The sequence below is a fragment of the Prenolepis imparis genome, unplaced genomic scaffold (genome assembly GCF_030444845.1).
Source record: "Prenolepis imparis isolate NDT839.2.m4 unplaced genomic scaffold, iyPreImpa1.0 SCAF_11, whole genome shotgun sequence".
In the NCBI taxonomy this organism is placed as follows: domain Eukaryota; kingdom Metazoa; phylum Arthropoda; class Insecta; order Hymenoptera; family Formicidae; genus Prenolepis; species Prenolepis imparis.
The window spans coordinates 3605576-3633019 of record NW_028141169.1 but is presented as its reverse complement, the minus strand read 5'-3'; the positions used below and the strand labels follow the sequence as shown (position 1 = coordinate 3633019).

Below are 27444 nucleotides of genomic sequence, written 5' to 3'. Positions count from 1 at the left end.
AATAAAATCCTATAACAGCATTTATTATTCCTGAAACATTCATCCAATACATTTATTCTTTATACAAAAGTTTAATACATCAGACAAATATACACAAAATATGCAGTTTACCCTCAAATTATCCTTATATGAAAAGTTTAACATATGTCAAAATATATTTACAGCCGAACAGATCTTTTATATATGTAGATCATGTTCATTCATAATTCGAAAAATAAATGTTGAAGATTTACAGTAAAAGAACTATAAGCTATTAATAGAGAGGTTGAAGGATATAATTTATACATATGCACAATAGTTGTATAATTTTTTTTCTATTAATATAATGCATCAGTATAATGAATAATATCTAATCAATATTCTTACGGTCTTTGAGATGATATAATCATAATCACTATTATATTTCCCTTTCCAGCTTTATTGTCTTAAAAAACTTGAGTACAATTGGACAGAAATTATTTTCAGTGAAATTTATAACATAAATTAAAATATAATTAATATTCATATTATTATCATGATTGCAGCAAAACAAAAATAAATGAGGTATTATTGAATATTTATATATTAATGTCTTAAAGAAAAAATTTTGTTATAGAACGTTTTTTTCAAATGTTGAATTTTAGAAATAATTATTTATCTATATGTGCTGGTAAAAGAAAATAACTATGACAAGGCAAGGTTTTTATCAGCATTTTCAAAATGATACTATAAATTGCTAAATAAATGTGATGAAATTGAAACGTAAATAATATAAATGTAACTATATAATTATATAAAAAAATTTAAGAAATTTATACAAATATGAGAAAAACAATTATCACATTTACATTAACACATTCCTGCAATTGTACTTTTAATTATATAGGTATAAAATGAACAGCACACATATAGAAGACATTTCACATTTCAGTAATTAAAACTTTTTTTTAAGATTTACATTATATATATATATGTAGAAATACATATACACTTATATATATATATATATAGAGAGAGAGAGAGAGAGATATTGTAATAATTTATTCACCCACCCGGATATTATTAAGATATATGAAAAAAATTAATACGGTTTTTAATTAACATTAATCTTCAGCCTTTCAAGCCCACTGTGAAAATCTGTAGTAATCAGATGGAAAGATAAAAGTGACTAGAGACTTCTTTCCAATGCTTTCAATTACATTTGTTAGTTTTTTTACAATGTATATTTTTATTATATATGGTCACAAATGAGATATTTAAAAAAAAACTTAACGTTTCATTTTTTTAAATATCTTGAATCCTATTTCTTTGGTAATTACAAGAATATACTAAAAAATAATATATACAAATTTAAAATCAATTTCATAAATTCATAATTTAATTCTTTACGCATTATATAAACCAAAAATTTGCAAAAAGATGATTTAAATTGCATTTAATATCTGAAAACACAATTTGAAAAAAAAAAAAAATACTTAATAATAAATTTGATTGATGATTTGATAAATTAAATTGATTGATGAAGAAATAATTAAAATTGTTCAAAGTTTTACACATCATAAAAAAATGTTAATTATAATTTCACGTTATGATTATGATTATAATTTTAATATGAAATTGTAATTACCATTTTAAAAAATTTTATTTTTTTTTAGAAAAATTAAAAATTGAGAGAAAACATTGTTCGTCTTTTATTATGTGTAATCTTAATATTAGTAACAGTTATAAAGCGGTAGCTATAAATTCGAAATGCAATCATAAATTAACATCTTAAACGACATTGGAAATTATATGTACTTTAATACATACTGTATTATATATACGTTGCTACATCTGACAAACATGACAGTTCTATGTTGAACCATTTTCATCATCGTATACATTCCTACAGAATTAAGCTGGAATGTAACGACTTTAGATAATAAACCAAAGTATAACTGCATATGACAAGTATAAATTGTATACAATATGATACAGAATTATTTATCATACTTTACTGTACTCTGAAAAGTTCTCACTTATAAACATTACAATTTGCGTATAGTCATATCGTCGGGATTAACCAATACTGTACAGAGTCATCTCAACTTGAATCTATGAGATTCCACGGGGATTAACAGACAGGTATACATTGGCTTGACTTCGAATCAGCTGACGGGCGGCAGGCATCGCGGTGGTGACGGTGAGTAAACTTAATTACTCGGGGTTATTCGTTAGAAGATGATGATTCCCGTCTTTTCTCGGCATGTTTTTTCGTAAACTCTTCGGCATTCTTTAAAAACTTTTTTCTATCCTTCAGAAACTCCTCTGCTAGATCTGCTCTCAGTGGATGTTCTGGTTCAGGATCATTCACTAATGCTATTAAAGCTTGGATCACTATAAATATAAAAGCCATATCTAAGATTAAAGACATTCTTTGTTTATATTTTTTTCTTTGAAAAAAACATAATGCTAATTTCGTATTTATCCTGCAATTTAGAAAAGTAAAAATTTTATTGTACGAGGTCTCTATTTGCAACAAAAAACAATTATAATAAAACGAAAAGGCTCTGATATAGAAATGAAAGATTGATAGAAACAAATTTGTTGTGTCTAATTTCTAGCTCTTATTAGCCCATTTCTTACCTGAAATAGCATTATATTCAAATACTGGAAGAATATTGCTATTTATTTAAAATCAGTGATTGAATGATTAAGATAAAAAATCTGACCTTGATCCGTTTTTGTAGCAGGTTTCCAATTTTCAGCACTTATAATTGGTAAACATATCTGGCCCTTTTCATCTACATTTGGATGATATATCTTTGTTTTAAAATTTATTCTTGGTGGTTTAAACGGATATTCTGCAGGAAAATTGATTTCGATGCGAAATGCTCCTTTGTTATATGGTGGATTATCCTATAGAAAAAAAAAAAAAATATATATTTTATATTATCAAAATTATACAAGACTACAATTTATACAATTACAAGTTATACAAAAATTATACACTTATTTTATTATAAAGTAAAGAAAAAATCAAACTTAAATTAAAGCATATATGTAAATATGTGTAAGTATATATATATGCTATAACACACCATAATGCTTTGTATATTCTTTCTTAAAAGACAAGGAATGTTTTTAAATATTTTTTATATATAAAATATAATAGTTACAATATTGTATATACATACAGATTCTATAGAGTCTATAAGTTAAAATCATTAATATTATATAGTAAATTACAATCTAGATAATAAATGAACTTACTTATGCAATAACTTTGCTTTCTTATTATTAATTGAGTAATATGTTAAGTATATATATTTCAACTATATGTAGGATGATAAATAAGATTTAATAATCTTAAAATATTATCGAAATTATTCTAAATCATTAAAAAAAATGCATTTTTAAAATTAAATATAGACTGTCACTTTGAAAAGTATTGTATTTAGAAGAAATTAAACAATAGATAAATAACAAAACATGTATATATAAATCGAAAGAATGCAACAATAAGCAATGCTCTTCTAAGCAATCACATTTTCATCTTTCTTCACACATTTTTCTCTTCCCTTTCTTTCTCGAAAAAGTACTCGTTTCATCTGGTGTGTGAAAGAAATGTAAGAAGATAATACACGTGAGAGAAGATGAGTCACAAATGCACTTTGCACCCCCGCGCATATTTTAGGTTACGTCCTCGAATTCTCGAGGACGATACGACATATATACGTACCGGCAATATGAGGCCCTGCCAGGTGAGGATATTGGACTCGTCTACTTGGATATTTGTGAAGTTTTTCATCGCCGAGGCCCTTAGGTCGCCGAGCTCCTGGAAAAAGTCAGAACACGGACGGTGAGATGAGGGTACAGATTCTATTCTATCGTGTCACGGATAGTCGCGTGAGTTTCGACTCGCGGATGACAGCGATGAGAAATTATGATCTCGAGACGAGGATAGGCGAAAGGTGTCGCGGAGCCGAGTAATGACAGAGAATCGTCGGCGAGTTGTTAACTCGTAAGGGTCCAAGGATGAAACGAGGGAGAGCCGATCCATCGCGAGTGCCATTTTTTTTTTTCGCCGATCAGACGGAATCGCGATCGCGGAAAGATTCCTCCGTAGCCGAACTGTCAAACGACGATCTCGTCTATCTCACTGTCGTATCCGTGTCACGCGAACTGATTACGAAAGGCTGCACCGAATTACCTTTTGCAATCTTCTCGTAGCGGCCATTTTGAAAATAAATTCTACTAAAAGTACAATACATACAGGAAAACTCGTCGAGTCCGCCGTCAGTGCTGGGTTTCTCTCCTAGAGGAGAAACTTCCTAGCTTTCATTCCGAAGGGGTGCGTTCGAAGATTTGCCACTCGTCGAATAGAATTTGATTGACCAATCGGAACGTAGAAAATCTCTGCTCCTCTTGTTCCGATTGGTTTCGATCGACGAGTAGATTTTCGAACCCAAGGATGGTGAAGGAGAAAGTCACTGCAGGAACGACGAGAAATTCTGCCTAAATTTGATTGACTTTATATAAGGTTATAAATATATACACCGGTTGTTGGTCAGATGGGTGGTCTCTTTTAACCACTCTGGCGCCATAAAACACAAGGAAGAAGAAGAAGATATAAGGTTATGGAAGAGACGAAGTAAAGTAAAATTATAAACAAATATTAATAATTACTCAAAATAGATCTGACTACCAAAATTATAGAATTATTATAAATTATTAAATTCATATAACATGATATATATGTTAACACATCCAGAGGAAGAGTATAATATAACACACATTATATATTTGAATATTTTACAAGAAATATGGTAAGCCTATATCTCATATAATTGTTAATTATAAACTAATCCGATAAATTTAAATATAGTATTATAATGGATATAAAAATATTTTGCAGATTCTATAAAAGCAAGAACTTTGCGATTCTATATCTCGGTTCAGTATGAAAGAAGTACATTGGCAGAAAAATTTGTATGAAAATTATGGCTTGCCGGACAATTACACAGATAGATCCTTCTTAAAACAACTACGTAAAAATATAAAACCAAATAATGTGACATTGATCGAAGCGATAAGTTTAGGTGCAAGTATATCCATACAATTGATTATTGTAGTACTTTTTGTCATAATATTTATTTGGTTAAATAACGAGTGGATCACGCCAAATGTTATTGTAATATCAGGGGGCATATTAACAATTTTGGGGTATTTTATTTACAACATCAAAATATCCAATCGACCTGCAAAACTGATAAAAGATTTATGGACAGTATTGATATTCCTTACATTTGGTTACATATTATCGCCCATTTTGAAAACTTTAACCGAAACAATTAGCACAGATACAATTTATGCTATGACGATATTAATGTTCTCGACTCATTTAATATTTAGCAAATATGGTTCATCACAAATCTCTTTGTCAGATTCTTTATCCATAACTTCTTCAATTTTTGGCTCGTTGATGTTGGCTTCTAGATTAACATCTCCATTGCATGCTTTTTCACTTTTAACAGTTTCAGTTCAGTTTTTCGTATTGTTACCATATTTGTTATCACAAATAAATAATAAAATTGTTATATCAGTCCTTTTGACAATTGGTACCATACATTTGCTTTTATTTGTTTCACAAACATTTTCATACGTTTTTATTATTGCTATAATATTCCTCCATTTTATTTGTCCACTTTGGTATATCAGATGCCAAAAATATAAAGATAACATTTATGGTCCATGGGATGAAGCAGTAATAGTTTCCTAAAACAAATAGAACTAAATTTTTCTGTAAAATAACACGATAATATAAAAATATGTACATATGTAAATATGTAATCCATTAAATTTGCATTATATATGTGTACTTTGAAATGCAATATTCTATCTGTCATATATTTTTATATTATATAATAATGCATGATATAATACAAATAAATAATACACGACATATTACAAAAATAAATTTTATTGCATAATATATCAGAGATAAATGTCAGACACACAGAAGAAATATATTTTAATAAATCTACATACATTATAATTCTCTTATGTTTTATAAAAGATAATGCTTTAAAAGAGAAAGATTTGTATAAAACTATAAAAGAACAATTATTTTTTCTTAATTTACTTATGTAAATAAATCAACATTAATTGTATGTGTGTATATTTGGCATTCTCCGAATAAAATATTGTTAATAATTTCAATATGTAATATAATTGTTAATACTCACTTAAAGTACATCCTTCATATCTATTATAGATATTGTTCACTTATTTTACATAAAATGGCGATTAAAGATAGAGTATACAAATTGGAATAAAAAGTACATATTAAATTATAAATAGTATATATGCTAGATATGAAGAATGTAATTAAAGTTGTGATAAAATTAACAAAATTGAAACTATAAATATAAACGCAAACCTTGTAAGCTCTTCATTTTATGATTATAAATTGTAATAATCTTTTAATTCGTCTTATAAGAGCTTCAATAAAACTACCATCCACTGTTGCATATTCGCTATGCGTTGTGTCCAATAATTGCGTAATAAAAGTATCCGTAAATATAGAAACGAGTCCTTGCTTTAGTTCCATTAATGTTTCCATCGAGACTTTCCATTCTATCATACTTTCATCAATGCCGTTCGAAGACACTGTATAAACAAATATTTTAAATGCTTAAAGAATTATAAAAATTATATATAAGTATATATTCTTTAATTAGAAGTTGAATATGTTCACTGACCGTGCACTCTTTGAGTTTGTCGTGATATCACTTGCATAGTATAAAAATCTAAATGACTCCAGAGAATATATAAAGCGTGTTCTATTATAAGAGAGCAATATTTTATACTTTGTCGTTTATCCTTTACCCAACGATTCAATCGTTGCTCGACAAGTATTCGTTGTTTTCCTATATCAAGTTCCATCTCGCTTTCAGACATAAACTGACAATAAAATCAATTAAATATCATTAAATTTCGCGTGTGATTAGATATTACATATAAGCAAATTTGATTGAAGTTTAAACAGCTTTAAAAGCTCACCTTCTTTAATTCTGCTGTACTCATATCGGTTACTACCTGCGATTTCTTTATTAAAGAATCGATATGCGGTAGCTCGGTGTGTAATAAATTTGTTACAGAAACTAACTGTTTGACTATCACGCCTAAATGCATCCCACCGGAAGTGTCTTTCATTTTATCTTGTCTTCCTCCAGGTTTCGGTATTAAATAAGGATCAAATAAGACATTCCGTATTTTCTGATCCATATAACTGTGCTGCATCTAAAGATGGAAATAAAATCATTTGTTATTTAATGTTAATTTAGACATGTGTTCCAGCAGATTATCTTATATAATAATTGTAACACTTTAAAGATTTTTACTTGATTACGCGTGTATAGCAAGACGTTGGCGACAATCTGTATACAAGAAATATATTGCTGATTTGCTTCGGCTTGCTGATAATTATGATTCATCGGAATCGACTCTAACTGAAATATGTGCAACAACGATAGCATCAACTTCTGCAGCCGGTACAAATGCGCCCGCAATTCTCTCATTCCAGTACTGTTCTCCAATTTGTAATCATCTATATTTATCTTCGCCAATTCATCATCCACAAGTTTGTACATGTCTGAAAAGTAATTGTATCGAAACTATAATAATAATAAGATAAAATACAAGTATAAAGCTTAATACTTCATAGTACAAACCTATATTGGCAGATCTGGATATTACACCAGTGAGACATGCGATCTCTTTTAAGAAAAGCACGTTTGCTTGCAAGAATGCGTTTCTTAAAGCCATCTCCACGATATCCCTGTGACTCTGCAGAAACCCAGAGACTTGTACGGCGCACGATTGATTCTCCGTTCCCAAGGTGGTGAATAGAGCATCGCAGAGGTACAAAGCCGGCAGGAAGATTTGTTGATAACGTTGCCCGACCGAAGGTATGAACGAGTAATCGCCACCCTCGAAACCTACGTGTACATCAGGATGTTGATCGAACACGCACATACTGGACATACAGAATAAAACCTTGTTCTCCAAAAGACTCTCCGCGCCTAGTCTCGTCGAGGCCATTCTGCAGAAAATTGCCATCTTCGCCTCGTACAGGTACAAAGGTCGCAGTGTTTGCGGTTCCGACTGCAACATACATCGCAACAAATTGTCCGATTCCAGTAAACTATCTATCATGTGCTTCAAGTAGCCTCTGCTCGCCAGGTAGATCATCCACGCGTTATCGTAATCCAATTCCAGGATCTTGTCTAGGCAGGACAGCGCAAGCATCTTACACACATCGTGGCCTCCCGAGCAATTATGGCACAGAATATCCATCAACTGATCCCCGAAACTGTTGATAACTTGAATCGTCGCGTAACGTTGCGACCGTTCTTGCACGGGCATGAGTCGGTTCAACGAATTATCCAGCTGGCTGATGTACATCGAGTCGATCGCGCTTACGTGTTCGCTTGACTTTTCCAAGCCGACGATACTCAAAAAGTTCAACAGGGCCGCGTAAAGATGCGTCACGACCTTCTGCGAGGAGGCGCCGGCGTTTATGATCCATTGTAAGATATGATTCAAAATGATCTTCATCATTGTAGTGTTTGACGGTGACGATGGCAGTAACTCGTTGTCCGATTGAATCATGAAACTATTTCGCAAGTTCACTAATAGCATTAAAACTGTGCCGGATACCAGGGTCTTGATCTCGCTCAGGGCCTCGCAGGACGTCATCTTCTGTAGTAAATCATGCGACAAATTCAGCAGGAGATTCTGCCTTTGCGTCACCGGCAGTTGTTGATTGGTGGCGACGGAGAAGAGGATCTCTGTAGTCTGGCACCAGCCCTCTACGAATTTCACGGTTGCGTAAGATAGAACCTTGGTCTGATTCTTCTTCAATGCATGCGCAAGTATGGATTTTACTTCCTGCTGCATGAGCTTGTGTTGAGTAGCAGTCGCGCTACTCTGCGTAACCGTTAATTCCTCGGTAATGAGAGAATGCAGTTTTCTGATGTCGATGAGCCGTGGACCGCCCATCAACGCAACAGGAATGCTACACTTGCCTAAAACCACTTCGATTTGCGACGGATCGAAGAATTCCCAGGATTTCGCGGGTTCCAGATACAGTTGGAAATCGATATAATGTAAGAGATCCATTAGCAGCTTCTGCGAGAGTACGATCTGATCCTTATCTTGATTGAAATTTCCCACCAATCGTTGGATCAAAGAAGTCTGCAAACCACCACCGGCGACTCGCAATTCGATGGCCGCTATCTTCAACAACCAAGACATGCAGCCGAGCTCGATCGATTTGTTCGGTTCTTGAAACGGTAATTTTGAGAGGTGTCTTTGTACGAAGTCCTGGTTGCTCGTGGTACGTAGAAATCTGAGGACGGGCGTCGATGTTTTGTTATTAGCCGCCAATGTATGGAGATAGCAGTAACAAGCTTCGGTTATCTTGTCGCGTCCGGAATCCAGAGATTGTTCCAGAATACCTAAGATGGAGTGTAAACAAGTACGCGGGAAGCTCAGGATCCCTGGTTGCTGAATAACGGTCTTCCTGATATCCTTAGTTATGTCGAAGCCGAGTAAATAATGCGCAAGATTGGGCGCGGGCCGTGTGATACTGTGCATCAACAATAATAGAATCCTCTCTTTACAACTTCCGGTCTGCAATTGCCTGCTTTGATCGCTGGTGGCTGTCTCCAAGTCGTCTTCCTCCAAGATAATAGTGTCTGCGTCTAAACACTCGACAAAGCCATGCCTAACATTTGTCGTTAAATCAGAAGTCGCCGTGAATGTTGACAACACTTCGGAATCTGCTCCAGGTTCGTTAGTCACGCCATGAATAACGCCAACAGCTACGAAAGCCTGCTTCGGTAGCCACGAGTTGTAGGAAACATATTTGACGATACTGATCATGTGATCTGGCTTGCAAGTGCGAGGATTCACTCCAAGCAGCAAACGCGACAATCCGGTCATGATTTTGTTTATCGAAGGTATGGCGGTCAACTGCGCCATATAATTATTTTGTGTCTTTATTCCACGCTCCAATATCTCTAAGCAATGAAAGCTGCAATTTTCTAAATACTTTTTGCCCGGAAAGTTGTCGTAGGTGTCAAAATGATTGCAACCTTCATCCAGGATGTACAATATCACGTATAATAATTCAGACGTGGTGTGTAATTGAGTCATCAAGTGATATCCCGGTGCCGAGTTGACCAACGTTGATTCACCACCTTGTAACTCGACCTTACATCCCACAAAATCCTCGATAGTCGGTTCGTATTGTTTTACCAATTTCGAGAATATCTTCAAGCAGGCTTCCGCAATCTTCCACTTCTCGGCCGGATTCTTATACGAACGAGTATGAAATCGTAGAAAGACGGTGTTGATGATAAAATGTAGATACGGATCGAATCCTGGATTTCGTTGACCTACACCCAACAGACGCGGTATCGGGAAATCAGTGAGCACGTCTAATAGTTCTAACATCGCGCGCGTTAATGGATACTCTTCGTTCCTGGATTCGATCTCTTCCAATTCCGTTTGCACGCCTCTCGGTTGATAGCTGCTCGTCGTCGGTATGGTCGAGAGAATTTGAGCGGCTTCCAAACTTTGCCAAACACTGGAAGAACTTTCCGGAGATCGGGCAAGTGCCGCGAGAGTTCTCACTAGCACACCTTTCAGCGGTATCGGCATCGCGCAGCTCACCAAACCGATTAAAGATTGCAAGATCTTCCAACTCGGGTGATCGCAGATTGCGACTCTTGACATTTCATCGTTCTTAGCTATCACTTGAACAACCAGCAACACTGCCTCAAGACCTTTGACCTCCTGCGGCATAATTCCTTTCAGATGACATCTTTGCCTATATACCGTATCCTGACTAGGAGGCAATTCCTGCCTTAAATTGTAATAGTATCGATTTAAGGAATTGAAAAAGTGATCCCAGCAGATTGTTGCTGAACCCGATGATCCTGTATAACAGACATTTATATAATTTCTGCAAAAATAGTGTAATTTGTATAACATAATTTGTCTATAAGTTACACTTACCGTTGGGTTTAAAAAAGTTGAACGCATATCTAGCTGTTTGAGGCGATGAAGCGAGAGATGCTATCATCTTCATATACGGAACGAATAAACCTGACGGTAATATCTCTCCGGCGAGTCGTACAAATTTAAACAAAGCAACTTGTCTCGAGGGCAAACGGCTGATGTACGCAGGAGCCGATACATGAGTCGTATCAGTATGATGACACCAATAATCCATGGCTAAATTTAATTTCAACGGATCTTTCTTATACAATTCTGCTACCATCAACATTAAGTATTCAAAATGATTATCTAGATTCATTGGAGGTTCAATGCCTTCTTGCTGGAATGCTTGGATCAAACGCATGGATTCATCGGCTCGACTACGCAATTCTTTGACTTTGACAGGCATTAGTAATATAAAGTCAGAAATAAGCGTATGAAAGTAGCGAAAGTAAAATTCTTCTTGATGTATAGAACCATTTTTTAATAGAACCTCCGCCATAAAATGAAAAGCTTTATTAGCCAGGGCAGCCTCCAATATGTCATCCTCTGGAATGATATTCTGAGATTGAAACTGAGCAATAGTTGATTTAATTGTTATCATAGCTATCGCTAAAGCAAATTGTATCACTCCTCGCAATCCAGCACTCTCCCAATTTATGTTGATAGATATTAATTTTTGATTCAGTTCTTCTAGTGCTTCTCTCTCTGCTATCAGCGACATTGAATGAATTAATTCTATAAAAAAAATAATATAATTAAAATCAAATAATAAAATTATAATTAGTAACAATTGCATATAGTGACATTAAGATATTATATCATACCTTCGCCGTTTTCGCGGCTGTGCAAGAAGCTAAAATTGAAAGCATTCAAAACAGCCATAATGAGTGCAAGTGTAACTCTGTCAGGTCCTCCTTCGCCTGCTTCGGATTCTACTTGACGTGTTTGCAATATAGATAATAGGCGAAATAGAATTATATTCGGTATAGATGACTGAGCGGACCATAAGTACAAGATATCAGCCAAATCTTGTCGTGTATCATTGTAAAGTTTCAGAATCATCTGATGATGTTTAGCTCCACCTAATGCTCTATTTTGTTGCAGCAGATCTTGTTCCTATTTAAAATTTTATTTATTTTAATAATTTTAATTATTTTTGGAGATATTAATTCATTTCGAAGTAATCTAAGTATTTAAGAAATTACAGAAACTGTAAAATATTATCAATTTATTCTTTAAGTCAATAATATCACAATTTGTTTTAAAATTTTGCATAAAATATTAGTAGTATACTTTATTCAACACAAAATTCTCTCTACATATTTTCATTAATTCTTTCTTAACATAATAATAATAAATGTTAATATAATAATTAATGTAATATAATACCTTGGTAGGATCCATTTCATCTAACAAACACAATATTCTGTTCAACAGGCCGTCTTCTTGCAATTTATTTGTATAATCTGTGATATATCTGGTAAGAGCAACTGGTGTATCAACTGCCCAACTATGACCAATGCGAGCATGTACTAATGTTCTTAATACTGATGTCAGTGCTTTCCTTCCATCGTAATATAAGAGGACAGCTGTTAAACCACGCTTTAATCCAGGATGATATGGCATTTGAAGTTGAGCAGTACAAAGAAGGTCCAATGCCATGAATTCATTTAAGTCATACATATCTGATATAATGAGAGTCTCATCTACTAATTCCTTTGATAATATTTGATGACCCAAACCAGGTAACATTATACCATCTGTGACTCCTTTTTTAATTTCTTCACGACTTTTTGCATTTTTTGGCTAAAAAAAAAATATCTATTAATATATCTTCTATATATATAGTATATATAATTAAGATTTTATATATATTTCACAATCTTTATATTTATTACTTTGTATTTACATAATCTATATTTACTGAAATATGATTATTTTTTAAATAACCTTATATATATATATATATATATATATATATATATATATATATACTTACTGGATTTTTTAGGATAGTAAGAAAGTTTTGTCTATGATTTCGCAAAGCTTCTGTGAGTTCATGATATTGTGGATCCTGAATATCAGGAACTGATATTACATATTTTTCAACGAGATTTTGCAGTTCTTTATATGGAGTCCACATATCTTCTGTTATTGCTTTGTCTATACAGAAAGATAATACATACATCTTTTTTTTCACTTTTAAAATTTTTAGACTTTTTAAATTAATTAACATGCAGATTAAATGCATATTATGTAAAACAGATGTACAATTAAAATTTTATTAATATAAAATAATAGAAAAGTTTTGAAGTGTTATATTATTGCATTATAAGAAAATATATATCTTTCTAATTTAATGCATAAGAAAAAAATATTAATAAAGGACATTGATTTCTTGATTTCTATTTACAATTTCCATTTATAATTTTTTCATTCAATTATACAAATTTTTAATTATACTTATAGCATGATTTGTGTATGTAATTATTGTGTATGTAAGATTTATCTTTAATAAGATTTATTTGTGTTTTGAGAGGTTAAATCCATCGCGTGACAAGATGCATGTTGTACATTCGGATATTACCTTCAGACATTTTAATTTTTTTCTGGTTATTTAAAATGTCTTACACTTGATATAACAAGTTCAATAAATTTTGCCTTTTTTTTAAATTATAAATTCTCTCAAATAACTGCACGAGATGTTACAAAAACATTTAACCATACAAATCTTACAAAACGTACCGGCCAGCACCGGTTCTCTGGCGGGAACGAATTAACGGACGAAAATTAAGGCATCGAGCACCGATAACAAAGATAAGGCAGGGAGAAAAAGACGTTCATAGATGATTGGCTGTGAAATAGAAACATTTTCGGGACTCTCGAAATTCCCTATTCGATAACCAATCATATGTGTCCCTTGCTGTCTGGACTCTTTTATTTGATTGGTGTCAATTGAACGTTTCGAAGCCTCTCTAGTTTCTTCTCGACCACAGCTTATATTTCTTGACGTTGAAGTTTTGGAGCTTTGCACTTTCACCGCACGGGGTCTTCAAAATCTTCCGAGTTTCGGCCTGTTATCCTCTCGCCGGCCTTTAATAATAATTTAAATGGCCACGTTGTTTTTCTCGCATTTGTTGTATAAAGTAATTTCACAAGTTCTTCCCGTTTAATTTTCGAAACCCTCAACATATTGTTTGGATACACATATTATACGATACGGAAAAGTAAAATGTGCGAATCGACGTGTTGTAGATGTGTCACCGGCCGGTAGGCTTGTGTACGTGGTCACAGTGTTGAATTTACAACCTGGCATTCGTGAGTAGGCGTGTGCATTTTTGAGAGCGCATTAGATACTCAATTATTGGAAGAGTTGATCTTAAAAGGGGAACTTTTGTTACTTTACTTTGGCCACGCGCACGCCGACATTTATTTATCAACGTAACTATAACCTTAAACAATAGTAGACATGTGCTTTTAGCCTGTATGTAATCTATAGATATATAGGAATAAATTTTAGAATTATTTTCGTTATTTTTTTTTGTGAACTTTAAACTTATTCAGATATCTGCATTTTAAGTTACGCAAAATATCTCTGCTTGATAATTCTTAAGTGCAAACAACATATTGGAAACTAAAAAAATAACATTTAATCTATTTGCAAATTGAAGTTGTAAGAAGACTTGGGATTTAAAGTTCATTTAAAATTGTGAGTGTCTCATCGCAGCAACATGGTTTCGTTAGTAAAAGCAAGAGGTTTGCGCATGACAGCGCAGAAACAAGAAACACTCTTAAAATTAACTGTACTTTCTCTAGCAGCAATTTTATGTAAGTTTATCGTGTGTGTACATACTTTGATTTTTTTGCATAATTATTTATATATATATATTATTTTTTACAGCATTTGCAACGCGTTTATTCTCAGTGTTAAGATTTGAAAGTGTCATTCATGAATTTGATCCTTACTTCAATTATCGCACAACGAAATACTTGGCTGAAAATGGATTCTATAGTTTTCATAATTGGTTTGATGATAGAGTTTGGTATCCGCTTGGCAGAATAATTGGAGGTACTGATTGTATATTAATAAATTTTAATAGTCTTCCTTTTAGAAGAAAAAGTTAGTAATTTGAAAATAATTATTTTCTAGGCACTATATATCCTGGTTTGATGATAACTTCAGCAGCGTTATATCGTCTCTCATGGTTACTCAATATCACATTAAACATACGTAACATTTGTGTCTTCCTTGCTCCACTGTTTTCAAGTTTAACAACGATTATTACTTATCTGCTTACTAAAGAATTAAAGGTATAATATTTGTATTTTCATCATTTATAATATGAGCACGAGTTTTTTCGAAACGCATTTTATTAAATTTATTTTACATCTTTAGGATTCTGCATCAGGCCTATTTGCAGCTGCAATGATTGCAATTGTACCTGGTTATATATCGCGATCAGTTGCAGGATCTTATGATAATGAAGGCATAGCAATCTTTTGTATGTTATTCACATATTACATGTGGATCAAAGCTGTGAAAACAGGAGCGATATGTTGGGCTACATGCTCTGCGTTAGCATACTTCTATATGGTGTCTTCGTGGGGCGGATATGTCTTTTTAATTAATCTGATCCCATTACATGTACTGACCTTGATGGTGACTGGAAGATTTTCCCACAGAATATATATTGCATATAGCATTTTATACTGCTTAGGCACAATTCTATCTATGCAAATTTCATTTGTTGGTTTTCAACCTGTCCAAAGTTCTGAACACATGCTTGTAAGTGTTCATAATGCACCATTAACAGATTTATGTTTGCATTTAAATGACTAAAAATTGAATATACAATTGAATATTAATTACTTCATTTTTTTCATAGGCATTGGGCGTTTTTGGGCTTTGTCAAATACACGCGTTAGTGGATTATTTGCGGAATAAATTGTCTCAGAAGGACTTCGAAATATTATTTCGTGCCTTGCTTATTGTGGTGGTTACAACATCATGCGCAGTTGGTGGTATTTTAACTATTACAGGTATAGATCTCATAATATATACCTTTTCTAATTTATCATTTAACATACATATCAAATATGCATATATTTTATTTATGATGTATATATATTCTTTTCTGTGTTTTATTATTTTCAAGGAAAAATATCACCATGGACTGGACGCTTTTATTCCTTGCTTGATCCATCTTATGCCAAAAATCATATTCCAATAATTGCTTCAGTTTCGGAACATCAACCAACGTCATGGAGCTCCTTCTACTTTGATCTGCAGATACTTGTATTTTTGTTTCCCTCGGGATTATATTTCTGTTTTTCCAAGTTAACAGATTCAAACATTTTTCTAATTCTGTACGGAGTTACCAGTTTATATTTTGCAGTAAGTAAATATAAAATCATATTATAAAACATACTTATACATTTTCATTGACATTATAGACTATTAGCTTATGTATTAGTTTATATATTTATTTTTCTGTAGAAATAATTTTATCTATATTATACATAATATTTGATATTTTAGGGAGTGATGGTACGTTTGATGTTAGTACTCGCTCCAGTTATGTGTATTTTGGGTGGGATTGGAGCATCCTCTTTATTAGTTACTTATATGAAACAAGTTGAAAGTGGGAAAGTTGTCGATAAAAAAGCCAAGAAATTCGAAAATAATTATGTCTTGAGAAGTGAGGTAAGTTGAGAATTCCTAATGTTTTTTAATTTACACTTAAGATATGTCTTTAAATAAAAAATAAAAAAAATAATAAAAAATGCAATATATTAAATTAAGAACATACTATTTGTTTTCAGATTGCCACATTTTTCATCATACTAATGTGTGTACTCTTCTTTTCTTATACTCTCCATTGCACATGGGTCACAGCAGAAGCTTATAGTTCACCAAGTATTGTACTGTCTGCACGATCGCCTGACGGTGGACGGATGATTTTTGATGATTTTAGAGAAGCATATTACTGGTTGCGTATGAATACACCCGAGGTAAGTTTCATTTTTATATTATTTCAGACATGAATAATTAAATATAATATTAGAACTAAAAATGTGTGCATTCAATAAAATACAAATGTAAACAATACCTAGTGATACAGTATTTCACTGGAAAATTAAAAACAAAAATTATTGCAATTCTCTCTCTTGAAATAAAAAGAGATGCGAAAAAAGATTAAGAATAACATATTCCATTTTTTTCAGAATGCTAAAGTAATGTCTTGGTGGGATTATGGATATCAGATAACTGCAATGGCAAATCGTACCATCTTAGTAGACAATAACACATGGAATAATACGCACATATCAAGAGTCGGCCAGGCGATGGCGAGTTCCGAGGAAAAGGCTTACGAGATTATGAGAGAATTGGATGTCAATTATGTTCTTGTGATTTTTGGAGGACTGACTGGCTACTCATCGGATGGTAAGAATATGATATGACATAACAGCTAATTTTTAATCTTTAAACATACTTGAAAATTAATTGATTGGAGTTCTAATCCTAAAAATAGAATAGCATCTTGTATTATTGAAAATTCATTATTATACATTCTCATTAGACATAAACAAGTTCCTATGGATGGTGCGCATTGGCGGTAGTACGGAGAAAGGAAAATCCATAACTGAGTGGGATTATTATAATTCTGCGGGCGAATTTCGAGTGGATAAAGACGGATCCCCAATTTTGCTCAATTGTCTCATGTACAAAATGTGTTATTACAGATTTGGCCAAGTCTTTACTGAAGGCGGTAAGACTTTTTATTAAAATGTAGTTTATAGATCCATTTTATAGTGATTCTTATTCAATTAATCCTTCAAACAGGCAAGCCTTCAGGTTACGACAGAGTGAGGAATATGGAGATTGGAAGCAAGGATTTTGAATTAAATACATTGGAAGAAGCGTACACGACAGAGCATTGGCTTGTACGAATTTACAAAGTAAAAGATCTACGGAATAGAGGTGCTTAAAAAGTGTTCTTGAACATGATGATATTGTATAGATACAAATGGATCTACTATCATAACTTCATAAATCTTTTGATATTTATGTTTATTGATTCTGTGCGATAATCACTGCGATATTTGATACGTACTACGTATCATATTGTGCATCGCGCTGTAATCGAAATTTTTATAAGTAAAATGTTATCGCAAAGATAAAAGAAACACGATATAAATATAAATAATGCTATATACAGTTTATTAGAATTTTGAAAGCAGTATGTTTCTCATATATTTTGGCAGAGACACCCATTAAAAATCCACGTATATAATACTGGATAACGTGACTATATAATAATGCATTTGTTTAAAAACATTAGCGTATGTCTATAAAAAATGTTTTAAGTATAAAAGAGAATATATGTTTCTCTCTATAAAATAAATATTTCGCATCTAATGCAATATATTGAATAATTATCTAAAATATCATTTTTATTTATAACAAAATTATATTTGAAAAAAAAATATAGTTCTTAAAGTTTTTCTTTATATTATATTCTATTCATTTATATTATATTCGTTTTTTTATATTCATTTTTTTTTTTTAGAAACAGGTATGGTTAAAAATATTTAAGTTAGTTATTAAAGTGCTGAATATAAGTGCAAAAAGATACTTTAAATTTATCTAAATGATTAATCACACATTATAGCCTATATTGAATATGAGCAAAGGAAGGTAATTAGATTATATTGTTTAAGCAAAGATGTATAAATATGAAAATGAATACAAAACGAGTATATATAGAAGGCATGTGTTTTATATTTTTTATTCTATATATTTAACAGACTGTAAAACTGTTAAAACTTAAGAATTAGCAAATACTTGAATAAATGTCTTATTTCAAGGCTAATTTAGAGATGCGTTGTTATTTCTTTGTTAATTCCTCTATAACATTATTTATACAAGCTCTTAAAAATTCTAGCTCAATATTTGTTTTCAATTGCTTTAACAAAGATAGGAATGGCTATTTCGTTTATATAAATAATCGTCCGTTTAAAGCTGCACAATGGAATTTACATTCCTTTAGCATTTTACAATTATCTTCTGATGGACCACAAAGGATCCAATTGGCTCAAGGGATCGATGACACCGCCGTTAGATTTTTCTTGCGATGATGTTGAATTTTTACTCGATGTGCTATCGCTTGTTAACGCTTGTGTTTTTCCTAAAATACGATAAATTTAACATTCTAAGAGGTTTAAATAAGAATTAAATGCTGCGAGCAAATTGCTTGCATGAAATTATCGATTTACAATAATTTTTTCTAATTATACCTTGGTCTAGATCAGAATGTTGTATTCCTACAGCAAGATTATGAAGGAAATCATCTGAGGGATGACACTGCAATCTTCTTGATATTCTCTCCTTATTTCCTTTAAAACCATCAAAATTTTCAAACGTGGATCGAGTAGAAGATAAAATGCCGCCTAAAAAGAAAAAAAAAAACAGGAAAAAGTTAATAGAATATAATGTTTAAACAATTTCCTTAAAGAATATCACGAAGAAATTATTTTTCTCACGTTTCATCAAAATGTCCTGAGCGTGGTACAATACCAATCTATACGCAAATAACAACGACTCTTTATTCACAACTTGTTTGCGACATTTTGCAAGGCCTTTAAAGACCAGCGGTACGTCTACAATTCCACAACCCGCTCGTATGTGACATACTGTTGTAGCAGCTACTAAAAACAAGCTACTCAAAGAACCACCGTCTAAACAATGTACCACTACAGGCTTGGGAGAGCAACGTCTTAATGCCTGCTCTGTCATTACATCGCTTGCAAATGCAAGTATAGTGCCGGGACTACTTGGAAAACCACTGGAAAAATAAGATATATTAAGAATCTTGCTATATATATATATATTTTTAAAATTTTAATTATAGTAAACTTACTTAGAAGGCCACACAAGAAACTGCATATGTACAATAACTTTTTCAGATTTCTTTTTATTATGTTGTATAGAAAGAGTTCTTTGAATATAGGTTGTATAATTAATTATTTTTTTTAACGAAATTGTAAAATTTCCTATATCCAAGTTGTTTTCTTCATTAATGGGCCAATATAATTCTCCATTTAGCTGTGGAAAAATGTTATATTATTAAAAAATGTAATTTAAAAAAAAAAAATAAACAATTTTTATAATAAAACAAAATACAATATTAGCCTAAGAAAAAAAGTCGTAAATATATAGTTTCTTTACTCTTTTTTTACTTTTTTTATAAATAATTTTGTACTATAAAAAAATATATATTTATATCCACACATACACATATACAAACCTGAGCATCAGACGCTAAACATGCAATAACTTCACTCTCCTGTTCCCAGATCATTGTCCAAAAAATGTCCAATTTATTTGTTAAAGGTGCTTGAGTTATAATAAATGCCATAGGTATCCATTGTGTGATTTCCATAATGTGAGACGCGTTTATGTACGACGAAACATCTGCGGACGATATTTGTACCCGTGTTGTATCGTATGGAATACAATCGACTGCTCGATTTTCGGACGAATGAGCTAATGCTACAGTACTTGACTGCTTGCCATTTTCTCGTTCCTAAAGAAAACAAAAAGTTTTGTATAAATTACTATATCTCTATATATGTTCATAAAAATATATCGTTGCTTGAAATGAATGACTTGTGATTATTAAAAAATAAGAGATTGAGATTTTAAACTTACTTCAAAGTCTTGAACTTCTTTCCACTTAATATCAAGATTTGTAGCTCCGCTTAGAGTCTTTACGAGTAAACTATCTACGAACTTTTCATATTTCTCAACATCATTAATGAACTTTTGTAACGCTGCCGGTTCTCCGAGGGGATCTTTTTTCGGTTGAACGTCATTGTACCAAGTATCCCATACAATTTGTAAGTTCTCATGGTCACTTTTGTCTTCACAGGTAGCTGCTGCTTCTTGTTCAGTATTATGAGATTTCTCTCGTTCGTTTTTTTCTACCTTAACATCTTCAGCAGTATCGTTCGTCTCTTCTTTTTTCTGTATTGTAGCAAGAGGTCGTACTTCTGGCACAAGTGGCGCATGATTTATAGTAATGTCAAGATCGGAGAGAAGATCGACATTTGATGTAGCTTCCTCGGATTTGGTTGTAAGTTTCATCGGATTTGCGCTCGTTGTCGTGTTCGTTCCATTATTGACGGCTTGCATGTACGTCTGATTGTAATTAGTGTAATTTTCCGGTCTTGTAATCGTACCAGCTGAAACTAAACAAAATAAATTAGGGCAAGAAAGCGCACAATATTTTTGATAGCGAAAAATTATTATAAATTAAAATATTAGCGCAAAATATATAAAAACATACTTTGACCCTGCATTTGAAGACCGTAAGGCGTGGTATAATACGTGTCGCTTCCGGTTTGAGACTGATAAACTTGACTGCATTGTGAGGATGGTGTTTGACTGACCACAGCATTATTGCCCGCGTTCGTATATCTCGCATTCGCCTCTTGCTGTTGATAATAAACGCTGCAAACCGTAACATCGGAGGATGTTACCGAAATCGTGGCTTCCTGAGTCGCTTGAGAAGTCTGTGCACTTTGCGGATTCGCTGCATAAGCGTATCCTTGCGCCTGATCGACAGGATTATACGTATATGCCATTGTATTTGTTCCATGAGCGTTTTGCATGTAGGTGTAATTTTGACTTTGCGAATAATTTGGATATTGTACGTATCCCGAGTAAGGAGCTTGCTGCGAATATTGATACGACTGCGAGTAACTCTGCACCGTCGTCGGTTTCGCGTGGCTCTGTATTATCTCCGAGCTACTTGAGCTGCTTAAATAAGCATAGGCATTAGATGTGTCTCCGGGTAACATCTGGCTACTCTGTTGTTGATACGGCGTACCAGCAGTACCGTGCTGATAAGTTTGATAAGTACTCGGATAATTTGGAGCGACAGCGTTCATTTGCACTTGCGCACCATAAGCAGCATATGCTTTATCCGTATAATTCTGTTTACCCTGTTCCGTACTCGTCTGCTGGGAATATTGAACAGAATTAATGCTGTGTAAGTTCAAAGAATACGAATTTTCGTTCGCCAATGTTACTGAGTGTATAGACTGATGATTGCTCGTACTAGGTAGCTGCGATTGCACATATTGCGTCGGAGGGACGACAGTCGTGTCGTACGTGCCATAAGTGTCCGTGTATGGGACTCGCTGAGTTTGTTGTAGTTCTGCTGGATTGTAATACGTGGTACTTTGATGATAGTTTTGCGGATATGTCATTTCAGCGTAGCCGGTTTGAGGGAGCGAGTAGTTTTGCGTGGGCGTATTATCCTTCGACAGCGTCTGCTGAGATCTGACAGCCGTGTTTTGACCACCGTGAGATATATCTTGGCTTAAAGTTGTCTTTTGTTGATTATCATATTGTTGTTGAGGTTGTTGCGCAACGCTATAAGAAACTTGTCGCTGATCGTCTGTTGACATAGGGCTGTTCACAGCCGCACCTATTGTAGAAACAGGCACTTTTGCAAGTACCGGTTGTACTTGCGAGGATATTCTGACTGTTCCGCTTTTAATCGTAGCTTTTTCTTGATTAGAAACATACGGCGTTGCAACGTTGTAGCTATTATAACCCGCTGGAGATTGATAAGCATCGTATTGCAAAGTAGTATTTGAAACATTGTAATTGGTATGTGCGACACCGCGAAATTTATCTTGCGTGGCAATAGATGCAGATAGAGGTTGTCCATTTGGTAGATAAGAACTTGCAGGATATTGTACGTTCGAATTAGATACACCTGCAGTTGGCACCTGGGATAAACCTGGCTGTTGATAGACACCCGTAGCGCTCGTATTAGTGGTCGGCAAGGAGCTCTGATTTAAAGCAATCGGATTTTCATAATAAGTCTGAGCACCGTAAGGGTATGAAGAATTTATTCTATAATCGGTGTACGTCGCAGGATAGTAGTGTTGCGACGATCTCGCAGACGAAGACGGACTTTCCGGTATAGATATTGTACTTGGAGATTGAACTACATTCTTGTTTCCTATGTCAGTTACCGATGATTTTGGCGCCGAATCCACTTGCAACGTTACAGTATGTCCTTTGTATAAGTTATAATATGGATTTTGATAACCAGTACCGCCTTCCACTCTGCTGTTCAAATAATCCTTTAACTTGAGGCCATTATTAGATCGAGTACGTCCTTGATCGTAGGTTGACGGTATTGTTGCATCAGTCTTTTCACATGTATTTTTACTATCCTGCGCAAGTATTTGCTCCCGTTCTTCCTCTTGCACCTTGCACGTACTTTTAACTCGTTGCAATAATTTTGTAACGTTTATTTCTAATTTCCTGTAGAATTCTAAACCCTTACTCGATTTTGCCAATAAATCTTCATATGCGTCATAAGAATTGATTAAGGAGGATATCGTAATTTCTCTACGTTTTAATATCTCCTCGACATTCTTTCGTATGTTAGCAGTCTGTGCATATACATCCGTTAACGCCGCTAATAATTTATCTTGCGCGGCGAGATTATGTTCTATTATATTTACCTGTAATCCAATTTTAAATCGTTTTATTTAATTTATTATATATTAAAAGACAAAATATTTTATAAAAAATAAAAATAAAATAAAATATTTATAATAAATAAATTTCTTTTAACATAAAATTGTTTTTACTAACCAAACTCTCATGCTTGCTAAGCTGCTCTGCAAATAAACGATCCAAAGGAGCAGATTCAGAAGTAGCTGTGACTAGTAAGCGTGTTAAATCATCTTGGGCGATTTGGTCTCGTAGTTTGTTATGCAATTCAAGTCTCTGCATCCGCATTTCATCTACTTTATTTAATATACGTTTCAGTTCTTTAGTATGCATTTTTTCTATTTCCTTCGCATTTTGTGATTTTTCGGAACTCTGATCTGTATAAAACATTGCAAATATATATATATCTGTGTTATAAACATTACTTCAATAAATTATTTAAACCATTATCATTTTATATGATATACAGTACCGGCCAAAATTATATCACCTTTTAATTTTTTCAGCATAACTTGTTTTAAAGTGCACGGATCTCTACACGAATCATAACATATTTTGAAGGACGGTATAACATATATTGAATTATAATTCAATGTTATACCAACCTTCAAAACATGTTATGATTTGATAGAGATTCGTGCACTAAACAAGTTATGCTGAAAAAATCAAAAGGTGATATAATTTTGGCCGGTACTGTATTATATATAAATCATGTAAATTCTGTATTGTAAAGTTACCTGAAAGATATATACTTGGTGAAGGAATCTGCGCCATTAAATCAGCCAATGGCTGAGCAAGAATTTTTAAGTTCTTTACATGCATTGTTATTGCTTTATGCAAAGCTTGATTACTCTCTGAAGCCTTGTTATGTGCTTCTTCATATTTCTTAGCTTCTCTAGTCAAATCTGTTGCTACTATTGATGGTGGCCTTTTGCCAACTGCCTCCTGATATTGCTTTTCTCTATAAAGTTCACAAATTCATTAGTAACATTTTCTAATTATTGTTATGTAAATGAAGAAAAGGAGACATTAATGATTTAATTTTTTTTTAACAAAATCGAGAGATGATTAATTTCATACTTCTGTTCCTCTTCCAACAAAAGTTTCGATATTTCCTTTAATACACTTTCAACGTCTTGGCTTGTTTCGGATAATTTTCCCATTATATCTACTAAATCCTCAATGACATGTTGTTTGGCATTAAGCGCAGCGCATTGTTCGACTAATTCTTCTGGAAGTGGTAAACACTCCCATTCTGAACCTTGTGTGCTATCAGGATCCCATAAATTCATATGTTCCAACTTCAAGGATGTAAGATAAGTGTTAAGATATTGATCTTTTTCCTCGATTTTTGCTCCAATAGAACGCAATATATTGGCCTTTTCCTCTGAATAAAGAGAACTAGCTTCGTGCACTTTCATAGGAACTAATCTAAAAAATAAAAAAAAACAACGTATAAATATTATAATAATTCTCGCATTAAAAAATCAATCTATAATATATTCGACAGTAAAAATAAAGAAAAAGAAAGTAACAATATAAAAAAAATATTTTATTTATATTTTTAACTTAATAAAAAAAAATCGAATCACGTCTTGTATAAAAAAAAATATTACAATAATATATAAAATAGAATTACCTTGCAAATATATCTTGTCCTGATACCTCTGGATCATTTATAATAAATGATACTCCTTTAACTAAAGAAGCGCCTTTCACTATAGGAAAGTTTTCTTTTTCTGGTACTTCTTCATGATAGATAAACTCATTTTCATTTTTAGCAGCTTTTCTTTTGCCTTCTATTACATCATTCGTAAATGTGAGTGCTTCTTCTACCGCAGCTTTTTCTTCTTTAACATTTGCAAAATCATAAATTGCATGTGCTTCATTAAGAGATGTTAATGCAGCATTATAAAAAGCAACTCGTTCTCCCATTTTCCTTTGTTCCTCAGCTGTGAGGCCTTGATAAAGATATGTAATGGCAGAATAATACGCCTTTTTAAATTTGACATAACGTTTCCAACTCTACAAAGATTTTAAATAATTAGCTATTAATTTAGATTAACAAAATAATATTAAAATTTTGCATATATTATTGTGTATATGAAATAATTGCAAAGTATAAAAACTATAAGCTCTACTTACTTTATAAATTTTGTTACCCACAGTATCAGATACAGTTCCATCTTCACTTCCACCTTGCTCCAATGTGTTTAGCGCCATAGTAAAATAATCCACTATTTGTTTTGCAACTTTTGCTGCGCAATACATGTATCTTATATAACAACAGACAAAACTAAACAGTTACTATTAACACTGACTGATATAACTGACAATACATACCTACAATCGTTGGTTTACGATTATCCAACATACTCTTTTGTAAAATACATTCTTGAGCTTGTGCTAAGCAAAGTTGGTGCATAAAAGTCATTAATTCTGGCGCTAGATCCACTCCAGATGGTTGGGGATAACTATTCTTCAAATGTTCAAAAGCCCACGCTGCACATTGAAAATGACTACATGCCAGTTTCATTCCATCTTCACTGTTTCTTTCTGTGCGTGCTCCTAATTGGCTATGTATTGCACCAATATTATACAAAATGGATATCATTTCAAAACGAATATTAGCCAATGAACACACCATATTTGCATAAGTGTCTCTCCTGAAAAAATATCGCACAATTTATCGATAAATTTGCAATTATACAAATTCATGTATATAATTAAATCAAATCTTAAACAATTGAATTATGCAATTACACATAAATAAAATATTATAATGCAAGAAAAATATAATTCTCTGTACCAAGTAAATGTGACTGCGACATGGCCATCCTTGCCCATGGGAAACCTACTCTGAAGGAAATGCAATTGACAGTAATACTTTTTCAGCAGCACACACCCAGCCATATCAACGGGTGGTCTAACTGCCATCGAGCGTAAGCTTTCCAATTGGTGTATCTCATTGTTATATGATTCAGGATCCTCGTTATAAAAATCTCGTATATACTAAAAAAAAAGGACAAAGCAAAAGACGAAATTAATAAAGTTATAGATAAATCATATTATGCTAGAAACGATTGTAATTGCAAGCTGTTATCAGCACTTTGACATTTCGCACAAACGGCAGATTTGTATAGATAATTAACGCTATATGCGTAGCGCAAAGATTCGACTAATTAGATATAAAAAGCCGAATATGAAATTGTGAGATTTGTACCTGTTTGAGTTTTGGTCCAAAAGTAGTCGGTTCTGGGCTGACTTTTACTTGGAACCATATCATCGGCAACCTCGGCACTGCTTCCATATCGGCTCGCTTTATTTACTTTTCACTTTGTCAAACTTGTCAAACGCTGACAATCGGTCATCTGTCAAACGCATCGAAAATGGATTCAGTCGAGTGCATATACCACTGTGTGTCACGTACTATGATATACCTGTAACCAAGGATTATGATTTGATGATTTCTTTGAGGAGCGTACTCAATCGAGATACGTGGCGACAATTTCTGCTCGCGAAAGCGGCCACGAGAATTAGATTGACAAGTTCGAAAACAGAGATATCTAAAACTAATAAAAAAGAATAATGATAAGAAATCTCATTGTTATACGAAAGAGATATATATATATCTTCCTTATAATTTAAGATAAAAATTAATTACATGAATGTATCATCGAAATTTTTGCAAAATTTTTGTTATGAAAAGACTACAGAAACGAATTTAAATGAATTCGAGTTAAAACCCCGTTTTAGGTAGCATAATTTTGACATTTTATAATTTATCAAATATATTCATAAAATGAAAAATAATTGTTACGAAAAGGATATTCTTATGTTTGTAGATTATTGAAAACACTGCCAAAATTTTT

At 32.9% G+C, this 27444-nt stretch overlaps 5 protein-coding genes across 10 annotated transcripts; 2 read left to right on the top strand and 3 right to left on the bottom strand.

Annotated features, from left to right (window-relative positions):
* Positions 1-1638: 1638 nt before the first annotated feature.
* On the bottom strand, positions 1639-4234 carry Ubc10 (ubiquitin conjugating enzyme 10). The gene is made up of 4 exons (XM_083050660.1): positions 4172-4234; positions 3701-3796; positions 2691-2877; positions 1639-2355 (listed from the first exon to the last, which is right to left on the bottom strand). Exons 1-4 carry the CDS (start codon positions 4196-4198, stop codon positions 2186-2188), a joined length of 480 nt encoding a protein of 159 aa, XP_082906786.1. The 5' UTR covers positions 4199-4234; the 3' UTR covers positions 1639-2185.
* Pig-c (phosphatidylinositol glycan anchor biosynthesis class C) lies at positions 3792-6407 on the top strand. Its single transcript, XM_083050659.1, has 2 exons — positions 3792-4787; positions 4877-6407. Exon 2 carries the CDS (start codon positions 4922-4924, stop codon positions 5738-5740), a length of 819 nt encoding a protein of 272 aa, XP_082906785.1. The 5' UTR covers positions 3792-4787; positions 4877-4921; the 3' UTR covers positions 5741-6407.
* Positions 6408-6412: 5 nt separating this feature from the next.
* On the bottom strand, positions 6413-13802 carry Nup205 (nuclear pore complex protein Nup205). Of its 2 annotated transcripts, none has more exons than XM_083050652.1 (10): positions 13619-13802; positions 13031-13194; positions 12421-12837; positions 11856-12147; positions 11047-11766; positions 7695-10967; positions 7365-7615; positions 7024-7263; positions 6723-6924; positions 6413-6630 (listed from the first exon to the last, which is right to left on the bottom strand). In XM_083050652.1, exons 1-10 carry the CDS (start codon positions 13626-13628, stop codon positions 6413-6415), a joined length of 5787 nt encoding a protein of 1928 aa, XP_082906778.1. In that variant the 5' UTR covers positions 13629-13802. The 2 variants fall into 2 exon arrangements, with proteins under 2 accessions (XP_082906778.1, XP_082906779.1); XM_083050653.1 differs by having other exon boundaries at positions 13777-13802.
* Positions 13803-14055: 253 nt separating this feature from the next.
* On the top strand, positions 14056-18756 carry Stt3a (catalytic subunit 3A of the oligosaccharyltransferase complex). Of its 4 annotated transcripts, none has more exons than XM_083049203.1 (12): positions 14056-14311; positions 14703-14859; positions 14933-15100; positions 15182-15342; positions 15428-15817; positions 15918-16071; positions 16188-16426; positions 16571-16735; positions 16855-17043; positions 17257-17476; positions 17613-17801; positions 17876-18756. In XM_083049203.1, exons 2-12 carry the CDS (start codon positions 14763-14765, stop codon positions 18019-18021), a joined length of 2118 nt encoding a protein of 705 aa, XP_082905329.1. In that variant the 5' UTR covers positions 14056-14311; positions 14703-14762; the 3' UTR covers positions 18022-18756. The 4 variants fall into 4 exon arrangements, with proteins under 4 accessions (XP_082905329.1, XP_082905328.1, XP_082905325.1 ...); XM_083049202.1 differs by having other exon boundaries at positions 14056-14349; XM_083049199.1 differs by having other exon boundaries at positions 14056-14472.
* A 137-nt stretch (positions 18757-18893) lies between these two features.
* Mop (tyrosine-protein phosphatase non-receptor type protein myopic) lies at positions 18894-27081 on the bottom strand. Of its 2 annotated transcripts, XM_083049198.1 has the most exons (16): positions 27013-27081; positions 26796-26943; positions 26382-26584; positions 25916-26238; positions 25718-25830; positions 25212-25597; positions 24653-25003; positions 24310-24533; positions 23714-23949; positions 21381-23580; positions 20744-21282; positions 20340-20618; positions 19953-20137; positions 19576-19877; positions 19330-19482; positions 18894-19220 (listed from the first exon to the last, which is right to left on the bottom strand). In XM_083049198.1, the coding sequence occupies exons 2-16, from the start codon at positions 26880-26882 to the stop codon at positions 19093-19095; spliced, it is 5709 nt and encodes a 1902-aa protein (XP_082905324.1). In that variant the 5' UTR covers positions 26883-26943; positions 27013-27081; the 3' UTR covers positions 18894-19092. The 2 variants fall into 2 exon arrangements, with proteins under 2 accessions (XP_082905324.1, XP_082905323.1); XM_083049197.1 differs by lacking the exon at positions 27013-27081 and having other exon boundaries at positions 26796-27012.
* Between the last annotated feature and the right edge of the window lie 363 nt (positions 27082-27444).

Coding starts and splice junctions, on each gene's coding strand:
- Ubc10 (XM_083050660.1), bottom strand. CDS start 4,198: ATGGCCGCTACGAGAAGATTGCAAAAG. Junction 3,797..4,171: donor CTACGAGAAGATTGCAAAAG/GTAATTCGGTGC, acceptor GACTTTTTCCAG/GAGCTCGGCGACCTAAGGGC. Junction 2,356..2,690: donor TGCTACAAAAACGGATCAAG/GTCAGATTTTTT, acceptor TTATATTTATAG/TGATCCAAGCTTTAATAGCA.
- Pig-c (XM_083050659.1), top strand. CDS start 4,922: ATGAAAGAAGTACATTGGCAGAAAAATTTGTATGAAAATTATGGCTTG.
- Nup205 (XM_083050652.1), bottom strand. Junction 11,767..11,855: donor CAGCCGCGAAAACGGCGAAG/GTATGATATAAT, acceptor TTTTTTTTATAG/AATTAATTCATTCAATGTCG. Junction 7,264..7,364: donor TGCTATACACGCGTAATCAA/GTAAAAATCTTT, acceptor TTCCATCTTTAG/ATGCAGCACAGTTATATGGA.
- Stt3a (XM_083049203.1), top strand. CDS start 14,763: ATGGTTTCGTTAGTAAAAGCAAGAGGTTTGCGCATGACAGCGCAGAAA. Junction 15,101..15,181: donor GCTTGGCAGAATAATTGGAG/GTACTGATTGTA, acceptor ATTATTTTCTAG/GCACTATATATCCTGGTTTG. Junction 16,072..16,187: donor TGGTATTTTAACTATTACAG/GTATAGATCTCA, acceptor ATTATTTTCAAG/GAAAAATATCACCATGGACT.
- Mop (XM_083049198.1), bottom strand. CDS start 26,882: ATGGAAGCAGTGCCGAGGTTGCCGATGATATGGTTCCAAGTAAAAGTC. Junction 23,581..23,713: donor TTAGCAAGCATGAGAGTTTG/GTTAGTAAAAAC, acceptor ATTGGATTACAG/GTAAATATAATAGAACATAA. Junction 19,878..19,952: donor TTTCTTGTGTGGCCTTCTAA/GTAAGTTTACTA, acceptor TTATTTTTCCAG/TGGTTTTCCAAGTAGTCCCG.